The 14670-nt window shown below is 43.8% G+C and overlaps 1 protein-coding gene across 1 annotated transcript in view; it reads right to left on the bottom strand.

Annotated features, from left to right (window-relative positions):
* Window positions 1–14670, bottom strand: part of FKBP11 (FKBP prolyl isomerase 11) — a 50470-nt gene that overhangs the window by 13980 nt on the left and 21820 nt on the right. Inside the window, exons 3-4 of the mRNA XM_073663789.1 lie at window positions 7720–7807; window positions 662–695 (exon numbers count right to left, since the gene is read on the bottom strand). Coding sequence (XP_073519890.1) covers window positions 662–695; window positions 7720–7807 — 122 coding nt within the window. The remainder of the gene's footprint in view (window positions 1–661; window positions 696–7719; window positions 7808–14670) is intronic.

Genomic DNA, 14670 nt, shown 5'->3' with positions numbered 1-14670 from the left:
CAATAAATTAAATAACTCGAACATCCTTGGCCATTTTACACCATGGCTAAATTATATCACAACTAAGCAAATCCTCATACATCACTCATCTTGAACAGATTTGAGAGGTTACTGCAGATCCGACCTGGCTCTACTATTAAAATATCATTCTTTATGGCATGGTCTGGTATATATCAAACAATCTATTATTTATTTCAAAGCCACCTAGCTCCGCTGTACAAAGATATGTGGCTTGGATTACAGGACAAAGAGAAGACTGAGAAAAAAAGAGATGGAAGAGCTGACATTCATTTTTTCTGTGGCAGAATCTCATCAAGTGCTTTTTATCCATTTGATTCCATCAATAGATGAGAATATGATGTACTAAAACTTCAATAAAGCCAACTATAACAACTCAACAAAGAGAGACAAGACGAAATTGCAATATATCTAGGAGCCATAAGCTGAATACAAGTTTCACAGGTTTTTTTGTAATAGTTATATTATATGGGATAAGATATTTATTTCATTTTTATCCAAATACCCAACACCATCCATGACAGTGTACATTATCATAAAGTATAGATTAGTACAAAAGGATCAAGGCATTAATACACCAATGCACAGAGTGGGAGAGATAGATGGCTGAAGATGGACACTTCTCCGATTCTGAGATACTCACCCAACGCACATTCCCAGAAGACTTTTTTCTAGACCTGAAAACATAGAAAAAATATTTTCAGTGGCTGAAAAAATCTCTACACTGAAACATATTCATTAGCTTTTAGATTTGGTGCATTACGGCAACATTCAAAGTCTATGGAATTGCTGGAGCTTGCTGAGCGCTCTACTTGGTCATCTCTATAATTGTCATAGACCATGAATGAAGCAGTAGTGTGGTTTTATGACCACCAGTCCATTCTAATGGAGGACCCAGGACCCCCATTCTCCAGATCAGTGGGGGTCCCCAAGTCATCATATATTTATCTCCCATCTTTTAATGCATATAACCAAACACCCATTCATGACTTACTTCTATATGGTTTGTGAAGTCAGTTCATTTTACAGCTATAAGTAAAAACTATTGACCCATATGGACACGCAAAGTAATAAAAATAAATCAAATCAAGCCATTAAAATACATATATAGCAGTATAAGACATTATCCAAATTCAGATGATGGCTACTTTGTTTAACGGGTCATTCCCATGTGGATTCTAACAATAGGACTTGCCTCTATCTCGGGATCGGTGTCCTGACACATGAAGATATCATAAGATGGTAGAAATTCCCATCCACCTCTCCACTGACAGTAGCACGCAATAGGCTCCCGTTCTCGCAATAGATGCTGGTACCATTGGTGAGATCTGCATCTACTATACACCTATGACATATATGCCATAAATCTATGAAAAGAGTTTACCTCTTTTAATCATTTGGGTGCATTGACAAGGGCCAGTAGTAGTTGTCAATAACAAAAGAAATGTTTCACCTGTGAAAACTAGATCGCAGAACTGTGGTCATTTGGGGTAAACTGAAACTGTTTCGCAGTGAGACACACTATTGGCTACACCCTTAACCCAGGGGGTTTGCATGAGACGTTGGTGACTAGTGAACTGCAGCATATGACTAGTTAATAACAATAGTAGCAGACATGCATCGCCTTCTGTGGTCTGCATCTTCTAAACTGTCAAACAAAAGAGAATGACATTTAATACAAGCTGGATACACAATCTCATTAACTTAATTTCCATGATACCCTCCGGACTAAAACATTACATTTTCAGCTGGGAGACACCAGACAGCTGCTCTGTTTTCAGGATTTGATAGTGGTTACTTTAGCATCTGGAGTCTCATTTTAGAATGAATGTTGAACTTTTAAGGTTAACTTCAGTGAAAGCCAAGAAGTTTTGGAAATGGAGTAATGTATCAAGTTTAACAATTGTATTCATTTTATATTTGGAAACACAGTATTTTCAGTGCCAGCTCAGTTGGAGATAAAAAGAAAAATGCAACATAAACACTGTGCCTGGATCTGACGTAAGGCTTTTAGTAACTACAGGGAGTTAAAGTTTTAGTAGTGCAATCTTCAGGACTTTTATCCCTGCTCTCTATGCTGCTGCTGTGTCTGTGATCTCTTCCATTCCCACAGATTCAGCAGGGGGTTCTCCTTGCTCACTACACTGCCTGTGTGATATCTTGCCCTGCAGACTCTTGGTCCTCCAGCCCTCTTTAATAGCTTGCTCTGCTGTGTGAAAGAATGGAGGGGAGGAACAAACAGAGCAGATGATGTCAGTCCTATGATAATACAGCAAGGAGCAGTGTGCTGTGGGCTGTATATTATAAGCAGCAGCACAACCAGATATGTACAGGAGCTACACAGACTCTACATGAGAAACACAGAACTTTTTTAACACCTTCTCACTGCGGTCAAATTTCATTTTTGCACTTTTGTTTTTCCTTTCCTTCTTGCAAGAGCCATATTTTTTAGTGGAGAAGCAGCTTTTTGTGATTTGTGTCCGCTTTTTTTTAAACTTTTTTTTTTAAATTTATTTATTTACTTATTTTTTTTACACATTTTATTCCTCTTTTCTTACTTTTACACTTAGTCCCACTGTAGGACATGTATATATTTTACTTTGATCACTCGTCTCATTCATGCATTGCAGTGCCTGAGACCTGTCAGTCTCAGTCTAACATATAGCTGGGTCTAACAGGCCACTGTAACCTTAGGTACTCAGATGAACTCAGGGTACCATGGTAACGATCGGCACCCATGATTACGATCACGAGGAACGATCCTGTCAAAGGGGGTCTTTTAACCCCCTTTCAACCACTTAGATGCCGGGGTCACGATTGACAGTGGTAAAGGTTAATTGGCTCCGATCGGTTCCAAAACCAAGGCCGATGCCGCAGGGTGTCAGCTGTCATATACAGGTGTCACCTGCGAGATTTGTGCCCGCGGGGGTGAGGCGCTTTTCATTTATTCCTGAGCACTAGTGATGAGCGGGCATGCTCGTTACTCGAGATTTCCGAGCATGCTCGGGTGTTTTCCGAGTATCTTCAGTGTGCTCAGGTGTTATGATTTGCAACCGACAACTTTAATACATGTGAGGAATGCGTGTTTCTTAGGCATTCCTCACATGTATTAAAGCTGTCAAACAGTTTCAAATCATTGAGTGATTCAAACATAACACCCGAGCACGCTGAAGATACTCGGCGAGCTCCCGAGCATGCTTGCCAAAAGGGTTAACAGAACATACTCGCTCATCACTACTGAGCACTGTGAAAAAGTGGCGCTGGGGAATAAGGCCATTTTACGGCAGTCGTTAAAGGAGTATCGGCGGTCGTTAAAGGGTTAAAAGGTTTGAACAAAAATATCCTGTGAAACGTTTAGGATTAGCAATGATTTTTCTACAAAGCCTCCTCATTTCAGGGGCTCAAAAGAAATTGGACAAATTAACTTTATCATAAATAAAATGTTCATTTTTAATACTTTGTGGAGAATCTTTTGCAGCCAATGACTGCCTAAAGTCGGTAACCCATGTTCATGACCAAACGTTGGGTTTCCTCCTTTGTGATGCTTTGCCGGGCCTTTACTGCAGCGGACCTCAGTTGCTGCTTGTTTGTGGGTCTTTCTACCTTAAGGTTTAACTTAAGCATGTGAAATGCATGCTCGATAGGGTTGAGATCTGATGACTGACTCGGCCATTGCAGATTATTCCACATCATTGTCTTAAAAACTCCTGGGTTGTTTTCGCAGTATGTTTTGGGTTATTGTCCATCTGTTCTGTGAAGCGCCATCCAATCAACCTTGCAGAAGGAAGTATAGCCCTGTACACTTCAGAATTCATCCGGCTGCTTCTGTCTTCAGTCACATCATCAATAATCACCCAGGGCCATTAGAAGCCATGCATGCCCATGCCATCACACTGCCTCCACCATCTTTTACAGAGGATGTGGTGTGCTTTGGATCATGAGCCGTTCCAAGCCTTCTCCATACTTCTTACCATAATTCTGGTACAGGTTGATCTTAGTTTCATCTGTCCAAAGAATGCTTTTCCAAATCTGGGCAGGCTTCTTTAGATGTTTTTTGCAAAGTATAATCTGACCTTTCTATTTTTAAGGCTGATTAATGGTTTGCACCTTGTGGTGTATTGCTCTCATGAAGTCTTCTCTTCATGTTAGACTTAGATCCTGAAACACTTACTTCATGGAGAATGGGGTTTTCTTTCACCATGAAAAGGATTCTGTGATCATCTACCACTGTTGTCTTCCATTGACGCCCAGGTGTTTTTGAGTTCCCAAGCTCACCAGTGCACTCGTTTTTTCGCAGAATGTACCAAACTGTTGACTTGGCTAACATTTATGCTATCTCTCTGATGGATTTCTTTTTTTTTCTTCAGCCTAATGGGTTTGTTTCACTTCCATTGAGAGCTCCTTTGATCGCATGTTGTGTGTTTACAGCAACAGCTTCCAAATGCAAATTCCACACCTGGAATCAGCTCCAGACCTTTTACCTACTTAAAAGGGTTGTTCCCTATGTTTGGACCAGATAAAATAAAAACACTTATACTTACCGCCTGTGCTGGAGCCATTCCAGTGGTGTCGGCACTCGCATTCCTGGTGCTCTCGTGTGGTTGTTATGACACGCAAGCCCTGGGCCCAATCAGCGCTGGCATCACTGTGCCCGCTTTCGGACTAATCAAACATGAAGGGGAAGTCAGGGTTACGGCTGCTTCTTCACTTCCTCTTAATGTTTGATTTGTCCAAAGGCGGGGACAGTGACACCATCACTACTTGGGCGCCGGACTCAAGTGTCGTAACCGCACTAGACCCCTGGGAATGCAAGTGCTGACACTCCTGGAAAGGCGCTGGCACGGGAGATGAGTATATGGGTTTTCATTTTATTGGGGCCAAACATGGGGAATGAGAAGGGGTTGTCCTATTAGTGGACAACCCCTTTACTTGATGATGGATTAATGAGGGAAAAGCCCATGCAGCCCATGAAAGAGTTTTTGAGATAATTGTTCAATTATCTTTGGTCCCTTGAAAAACAGGCAGCTACATATTAAATAGCTGTAATTCCTAAACCCTTACTCCAATTAGGATATGATTAGCCTCAAATTAAAGCTGACATTCTGCACTTTAAACCCATATTGATTATATAACTGTATCTTGAATATGCTTTCGTAAACAGCTAAAATGCCAAAACTTCTGTCACTGTCCAAATATTTCTGGACCTAACTGTCTACCAAAATATGTATATTTTTCACTTTTTTAATGGATTAAATACAATTTGATGTTTTTTATATATACTGGCAGCTGGATCCTTTACCTTTCTTGTACATAGTCACTCTATGTGACTGCAGACTCGTAAATCCTCACATTGTGCGCAGTGCGCATTGTCAAGTTCGTCCTGTGCTTGCGAATGCAGTGGTCATGTGACCGCAAGTACGCAAAATGCATACTTCCAGCCACATTCCGACTAGATGTGTGCTGCCTTGCTAAATTCACTCTTTATTGAGCAAGACTGGACACGTCTAGTCGGAATGTGGCATATCGCATACTTGTGGTCACATGACCACCCCGTGTTGCCGCACTGGAGAACCCTGACAACGTATACTGTGCGCCTATATTATTTGAGGTCCTACCGTGTGTATTTCTGCTGTCATTAATTAATAAAATGTGTAAGTAAATTTACACACAGTTTACCAAATCAATTTTCCATTGCATTTTACCTCCAGTTATGTAAATATAATAATATATAGAGCAAAATTCGCCAAGCTTGAATATTTTGTTATTTACTTTGTGCATTAGTGTGCTTGGTTCTTCTGAGAATGAACGGGACAGAGAATGGACTCAGTCTTCTAGGCTCCCTTATTAGGAGCAACTACTGAGAAGCTCCTGTAAAGAATGCCGCATAGCAAAGTCCCTTAATGAAATAACTGAATGCAGGAGCCTAGAAGGCAGAGTCCTTGTATTCCTCAATATATAAATGATAAAACCAAAGTGTGTGAGCATGTAAATAATTTAGTATAATTTTCATTATTTTATTCACATAACTGAAGAGACACAGTAAGAGAAATTTATAGAAAATCATTCCTTACCATATTAATACCATAATCATATTCTGTGTTCATTTCAAACCTGTCTAAACAGAAATAATTTCATTCTGTATGTATTCGGTGCGGTACTTTACGAATAGCGTGAAGAGTGTAAAGCTAAGAGACTCGGTGTCCTGAATGCAGAATGAAATAGCTCAGTCCAGCAAGCTCTATAACCAATAGACATGTAGTTTCCTTAGTGGCGCTTGTAAAAATACATTCCTGACACTCTAATAAATGGGCTTTTAGAGCGGCTGCTCAGCCGAGATAGGAAATATCAGGCATGAAATGTAAAATGTTTGATGTTCTCTTGCTCTGGACACTCCAGTAATAAGTATGTTCCCTCTCCAGCAGCTTCTATCCTCTTATAAATACAGCAGCTGTTAAGCTATAAGAAGCATAAGTGAGAAGTGGTGCGCGTCAGTAAAGACATGGCCTGATGTACACTAATTCCCTGAAACAATAATGGAAGCAAGCCTTGAAATTAGAATAATGTATCTGCCACAATGTTGTATATAAATCCGAGACTAGAAATTATTCTCCCTGGCTGTGGACCAAGATTAAGGGTTTTTTTGCCAAGTGAGGAAGTAATGCTCTATCCAAAGGATAGGAGATAACTTTCCAATCGCTCGGAATCCGACTGCTGGGATCCCCGCAGATTTCCAAGAACACGGCGTAGAGGAGCCAAGTCTGAAATGAGCAGAAGTTGAGCACACTGATCTCTGCTCCATTCATTTACTAAGGGACAGTTGGAAAAAGACGTACGCTCAGTTCAGATGGGCCTTTTCACAGCCCATTCTCAGGATTGGTAGGAGTCTCAGATATCACCCCCAGCAATATTAAAGTTACCCGCCTATAGATTCCATATTTAGCATAAACCCTTTAAGAACTTAATGTATTAAAGCTCATATGTGAGGTTCTGTTTATATGACATTTATGGACACAATTTATAGTATACACCAGGAAAGGCTTTCGATGTTTATGCTAAACAGATATTTTAGACAGGTGCCATACAGTGGTATCCGCCACCTTCAGGTTCCCAATGCACAACCAGGGGTGGAAACAGGCGAGTACAGTACATTAAATTACAAAAAGCTTATAAATGTTCTTTGTAGATATAACTCTTTCCATATGTAATGGTTTATCCAATGTAAATGTCGCTGTTCTCCTGAATTCGGTGATGTTTTACTTTTGTTCCTGCACCTCTCTGATCCTGAGACATGGTCCTTTATTCCCTGTATGTAAATCTGGTCATTTTTTCAGCCAAGTGGGTATGACCCTCAAATTCTTCTGTATGGGTGTCTTGAGTACCACATTGGCTAAAAAGACTTGATTTACATACAGGGAAGAGGAGATCATATCTGAGGAACGGAGAACAAAAAAATAAATAACACCAGATTGAGGAGAACAGTGGCATTTATAACTGACAAAAAAATTACGGTGCAAATTTTTGGTAAGTGTTGGGTCCTTTTTAAGTGCAAGACATACACTTTTCAGGCACAATGTGTATAAATGTTCTTCTAAAGTACTCAAAATTGTCACAGTGGCATAGAGACACAACAAGAATACGTACAATATAACCTGTGCTATATATTGTCATAGCTTTGAGTAAACCTTGAGAAACCGTAATTACCTGATATCACTTGTTTCTTTCCAAGCACCACCACAAGTGGATCCCGAGATAGAGAGCTATCAATCACTCGTCCATCATCAAGTCTTCCCTAGAGACACAGAGAAATATTTTCATTGCTAAACTGAATGAGAAACAATAAAAGTCAAGAAAGGTCTGTGCCAATACTATGCGATAATGACTACAACAATCAAAAGAACAGTAGAATTATTCACAGTAACATGAATCGCTCACCGATGTATGGAGTGCAATCATTATCAATAATTGATATTTTTTCTTGTGCACATTAAGGTTATTGAGATCCTTCACCTGTCATGTTTTACTTATTTTTATTTGGAAGTGAATCTAAAGGGACGGTTTGCTTCCAGAGCTTATTTTAAATAAAAGGGGGCGTTACCAGTGTGAGACATGTAATGACTGATACTTTGCTCTCATAATCACACAGTGCTGCAGTGAAATCAGAACAGAAGTGAACTTTGTCTCATTACAAACATTTGCAGCAACACTTATCCTCCCATAGTGCTGTCAGCTCTTCCTAATTATAACCAACACAGTACAGCAGAGTTAAACCTTGTCTCATTAAACACAACAAGCACGCTTGCAGTTTTCTTCTCACAGTGCTGTCAGCTCTGCTCTACTGCCCTTCCCCTACACATGACTGACTGTGAGATGGAAGATGAAGCACTAAGAGGACAACTGCAAATGTTTGTAATGAGACAAACTTCACCTCTGCAGTACTATGTTAGTCCTGATTTCAATGCAGAGCAGTGTGTCAGTCATTACTTATCTCACACTGGTAGCACCACCTTTCATTTAATATAAACTCTGGAGGCAGATTCTCAGGGGATCTACAGTATGCCCGCCCCATAGATCTTAACAGCTCGTTTTCACATAAGAAAAATGTGGATTTCTCTGGAACAAGACATCAGATCTTTAATATCAAGGTATCATTTTATTCAACTTCCTATGACCTACATGCCCATATAGACTGCTTAGGAGGGACAATCCTACTGACAGATACTATTTAAAGCTCATTTAAAAGAAAACTTATAAAATGTAGTAATATACTTCTAATGTGACAGGTGCCTTGATCTTCAGCTGACCCCTCCAGTGCAGGGTTTAACAGCTCCACTTCTGGCCCTTTGCTCAACACAAAGAATGAGTGCTCCATCAGGTCATCACTGCAGTAGTGATTGGCTGAGCAGTCACTTCCTGTGCGTCTAGGACTAGGAAGCAGAGACCTCCGGGGACCTGGGAAGCATCTGAGCGGGAGTCACTGGAGATCTGTGGAATGAGCATTACTTGTGTTTTGTTCTTTTACATGCTTTTATGATACATTTTAAAAGAAAAAGTATTGTCTGGACACCCCTAGTATTCCCAGCATTGGTCTTCTGGAAGATTTAGAACAAGAATCTGGTTGCTGAGTGGGGACAGAAGGGTGGGCCTCCACTACACCAGTACAGGCCAGTTTTATCAGATGAGTGCAATTCCTTGAAGGGAGTGCGGATCTCTGACTGGGGACTTGTAAAGGCAACCTGTGGGATAGCTGAGTGCAGTAATCTAAGAGTACTCTAAAGGCCCCGTCACACTAAGAGACGCTACAGCGATCCCGACAACGATACGACCTGTCAGGGATCGTTACTGCGTCGCTATGTGGTCGCTGGTGAGATGTCAAACAGTCAGATCTTCCCAACGATGCAGCAACGATGCGGTGACCCGTAACGATCTGTATAATGATGCACGCCTATGTGTTTCTGTGTCTGAGTCATAAACAAGGTCGTTGGTAAGGTGTCAAACACAGCGATGCATGCTACCCAGCGGGGCCTCAACGATCAAAAAAAGGTCCAGACCATTCCGACACGACCAGCGATCTCACAGCAGGGGCCTGGTCGCTGCTACGTGTCAAACGTAGCGAGATCGCTACTGAGGTCGCTGTTGCGTCACAAAACTTGTGACTCAGCAGCGATCTCGCTAGCGATCTCGCTTAGTGTGACGGGGGCTTTACATAAGATGTTTGACTACGTAGTAAGAAAAAAAAAAAAATAAAATTTATATTATTTTTGATTATTTATAACCATTAAAATAAACGTAACAACAAATCGGCTTAAAGGAAATCTGTCATCAATTTTCTGCCGCCTAATCTGAGAGCAGCATAATATAGGGGCAGAGACCCTGATTCAAGCAATATGTCATATACTGGGCTGTTTGCTTTAGTTTTTATAAAAGCGCAGTTTTATCAGCACAAGATTATCATTAGAGGACTAATAAACCTGCTGCCAGGTAGTCCTCAATATTCATGAGCTCTGTATAACCCCGCCCCCCAGCACTGATTGACAGTTTTTTGCCTATGCAGTGTACAGAGAAAGATGTCAATCAGTAGTGTGGACGGGTTATACAGAGCTCAGCATTCAGAGAACTGGTAGATCTGCAGCAGATAAAACAATCATTTTTATCAAAACTGCAGCAAGCATCTCAATAAGTGACACAAAGCTGGAATCAGGGTCTCTGCCCTTATATCAAACTCGTCTCAAATGGGGTAGCAAAAACCTGGTGACAGATTCCCTTTAACCCTTACTGGCGCTGTAGGCATCATTTGGACAGTGGTACAGACACAGTACCCTTTGACCACAACAAAGATGATCCCTATAAAACAGTAATTGTCATAATAGTAATACATGTCTTTGTTTTATTTTCACTATAAAACCTTCTTCAAAACTGAAAATAAAATCTTGAACAATGTTGTCTTTGGACAAAATCTGTTTTGAGTCGGTATGTTCTCCATGTGTTGTGTGGGTTTACTTCAGGTTCACCTCCAACACTCCAAACATTGCCATCTATAATATAATTGTAGATGCGTGTCTCTGTCTGAAGCCTTTATAGACTGCGCAAGCGCGACGCACCTGCGCAGTCTGGCTCCAGACAGAAGCACGTATGGAGCCGTTACAGGTAAGAGGAGTGTATGGCGTTGGAGATCGCGGTATGCGTAGACACTGAACGCATACCGCGATCTCCGATGCCATACTTACATACTTACCTGACCGGGAGGAGCGTTGCCGCGGCGCCTCTCTTCGCCGGAGATTGGGGCAGGAGTGAGGCGTCGGATCGGCGCATGGGCATAGCGCTATCCGGCGCCATTTTACTGAAGACACATTTGCAGTGTGTCTTCAGCAAAATGGCGCTGGACAGCGCGGTATGGGCAAGCGCATACTATGCATACCAGGATTGGGGGGTGAGGGGTACCACACATACCAGGATTGGGGGGTGAGGGGACCATGCATACCAGGATTGAGGGGTGCCATCAATACCAGAATAGGGATGAGGGGTACCATGTACACCAGGATGAGGGGTACCATGCATACCAGAATAGGGATGAGGGGTACCATGCATACCAGGATAAGGAAGAGGGGTGCCATGCATACTAGGGTGCCATGCATACTAGGATGAGGGATTGGGTGCCATGCATACCAGGTTTCTGGGATGAGGAGGCCATACATACCAGAATTGGGATGAGGGGTACCATGCATACCAGGATAGGGATGAGGGGTACCATGTATGCCAGGATTGGGGATGAGGGGCCCATGCATACCAGAATAGGGATGAGGAGTGTCATGCATACCAGGATGGGGGTGAGGGAGCCATGCATACCAGGATTGGGAATGACGGAGCCATGCATACCAGGATTGGGAACAAGGGGTGCCATGCATACCAGGATTGGGGACGAGGGGTGCCATGCATACCAGGATTGGGGACAAGTGGTGCCATGCATACCAGGATTGGGGACGAGGGGTGCGATGCATACCAGGATTGGGGACGAGGGGTGCCATGCATAACAGGATTGGGGTCGAGGGGTGCCATGCATAACAGGATTGGGGATGAGGGGTGCCTTACATACCAGGATTGGGGATAAGGGGTGCCATACATACCAGGATTGGGGATGAGGGAAGCCATGCATACCAGGATTGGGGATGAGGAAGCCATGCATACCAGGATTGGGGATGAGGGAGCCATGCATACCAGGATTCGGATGAGGGGCCATGCATACCAGGATAGAGATGAGGGATGAGGTACCATGCATACCAGGATAGGGATGAGGAGTACCACACATACCAGGATTGGGGGATGAGGGGTTCCACTCATACCAGGATTGGGGGTGAGGGGTGCCACGCATACCAGGATTGGGGGTGAGGGGTGCCACGTATACCAGGATTGGGGGTGAGGGGTGCCACACATACCAGGATTGGGGGTGAAGGGTGCCACGCATACCAGGATTGGGGGTGAAGGGTGCCACGCATACCAGGATTGGGGGTGAAGGGTGCCACGCATACCAGGATTGGGGGTGAGGGGTGCCATCCATACCAGGATTGGGGGTGAGGGGTGCCATCCATACCAGGATTGGGGGTGAGGGGTGCCATCCATACCAGGATTGGGGGTGAGGGGTGCTATCCATACCAGGATTGGGGGTGAGGGGTGCCATGCATTCCAGGATTGGGGGAGAGGGGTGCCAAGCATTACAGGATAGGGATGAGGGGTGCCATGCATACAGGGATAGGATGGTGGGGACAGGAAGGGGGCAGCACAAATACCAGGAGGGGGCAGCACATACCAGCATGGGAGACCATATACCAATAAAAATGCTCGCCACCAGGGCGTAGAACGGGTTCAATAGCTAGTTCTAATATATTGGCCCTTGTGTGTGCTGGAGAATAGACACGCACTGATGTAAGTGATGATAATCTCTGTACAGTGCTTTAGAATATGTGTCCGCTATATAAGTACATGGGGATAGGGCAGTTGCCCTTCTCTGGGTCATTTATAAATAGCTTAGACCCTATTTACCGTATTTTTCGGACTATAAGATGCACCGGACCATAAGACACACTTAGGTTTTAGAGGAGGAAAATAGAAAAAAAATGTAAGCAAAAAATATCATGATGCCCTGTTATGGGGGAGGGGGTCTTGTGCTGACACTGACATAGGGGTAATGTCCCTCAATTCTGTTAATATCCTCCATCCTGGTATATATGGCCCCTCCTACCTGTTACACGTGGCCTCCATCCCCATCCTGATATGCATGGCACCCCAATCCACCATCCTAGTATGCATGGCACCCCAATCCCCCATCCTGGGATGCATGGAACCCCTCATCCCCATCCTGGTATGCATGGCACGCCTGATCCACATCCTGGTATGTATGGCACCCCCTGATCCCCATCCTGGTATGCATGGCACCCCCTGATCCCCATCCTGGTATGCATGGCACCCCTCATCCTGGTATGCATGGCACCCCTCACCCAAGTATGCATGGCCCCCCTCATCCCTCTTCCTGGATGCATGGCACCGCTCATCCTGGTATGCATGGCCCCCTCATCCTTCTTCCTGGATGCATGGCCCCTCTCATCCTAGTATGCATGTCACCCCTCATCCTGGTATGCATGGCCCCCTCATCCTGGTATGCATGGCACCCCTCATCCTGGTATGCACGGCACCCCTCATCCTGGTATGCATGGCCCCCTCATCCTAGTATGCATGGCCCCCTCATCCTGGTATGCATGGCACCCCTCATCCTGGTATGCATGGCACCCCTCATCCTGGTATGCATGGCACCCCTAATCCCTCTTCCTGGTATGCCTAGCACCCCTCATCCAAGTATGCATGGAACCCCTCATCCCTCTTCCAGGTATGTATGGCACCCCTTATCCCTCTTCCTGGAATGCATGGCCACTCTCATCCCTCTTCCTGGTATGCTTGGTAACCCCCATCCCATGCTGCACACAAAAAAGTAAACACTAGTTCTACTCACCTTTCTTCCCTCTTTTCCAGCACTGTGTCCCGCTCTGCTGCCAGCACTGATCTCACAGTGTGATCCGCACATGGTGTCACCGCCATGCGCCCTCACGCTGTGAGATGCTGTGCCGGAATAGTCACTGTTCCCCACGCTGGGACTGTGAGCGTGGGGAGCAGTGACCATTCATTCTCCCTAATAGCACGCACACTGTACCAGCAGCGCGGCTCCTGCAGCGGCCGGCGGTCTGTGTGCCCGCTATTAAAGTGCATGAATATTCACTACAACCCATGGGAGTGGGTTGTAGTTAATAGTGATGGACTTTAAAAACGAGGACACTGACGGCCGGCAGCTGCAGGAGCTGCGCTTCGGGTACAATGTGCGCATTATTAAGGAAAATGTATATTCTCTGTTAGTATTCATTTACTTTAGTAGCGGGCACAGTGTAGGATGCAGCAGGTGGCTCCTGCCTCCTGTGCCCGCTCCTCCGCCTCTGCCGCTCTTCTACATCCCCCACCACCCACAGACACATCCACTATATATAGTCCATATACATTCGGACTGTAAGACGCATCCCCCATTTTCCTCCAAAATTTTGGAGAAAAAAATCCGAAAAATACGGTACATCATGTATTTTAATCTATCTATGCTAGAACTAGCTTGGTGATAAATTTGAATAAAGCCTCATTCACAAGTCTGTGTTTAATCACGTACGTGAAAAAAATAGTACTGGTGTCCTTAATGTTGTGCATCAGTTTGTCATCCGTGTGTCCGTTTTTCTCATCAGTGTTTTTCAAGGAAGAATAAACAAATATATTACAAAGCTTCTCCTATACTTTGCAATGTTAAACACAGACGGCACACAGACGACACACTGATGTTGTACATGTTTTTTATGGACCCATAGACTTGTGTTAGCCCTTTTTATCCATGCTTGCGGAAGAACACGGACATGTGAATAGCACCATAGATTATAATGGGTATGTGTTGCATCCGTGAGAAAAATGGATACGACACGTAGGTGCAACACAGACATGTGAATGAGGACTAAAAATGGGACCTGCCAGTAGTCGTTTGTTTGGCTTTGAATCAAACACACCTCTTCAGTGAATAAAATAGGCGAGAAAAAATGGATGCAATTAGGATGACACCCGAGAAAAAAGCCTGTTAGT

The sequence above is a fragment of the Phyllobates terribilis genome, unplaced genomic scaffold, assembly GCF_046119375.1.
Source record: "Phyllobates terribilis strain yellow unplaced genomic scaffold, ASM4611937v1 Scaffold_2__4_contigs__length_985480577, whole genome shotgun sequence".
Taxonomy (NCBI): domain Eukaryota; kingdom Metazoa; phylum Chordata; class Amphibia; order Anura; family Dendrobatidae; genus Phyllobates; species Phyllobates terribilis.
The sequence above is the reverse complement of the archived record's forward strand: the minus strand, read 5'-3'. Positions and strand labels throughout refer to the sequence as shown.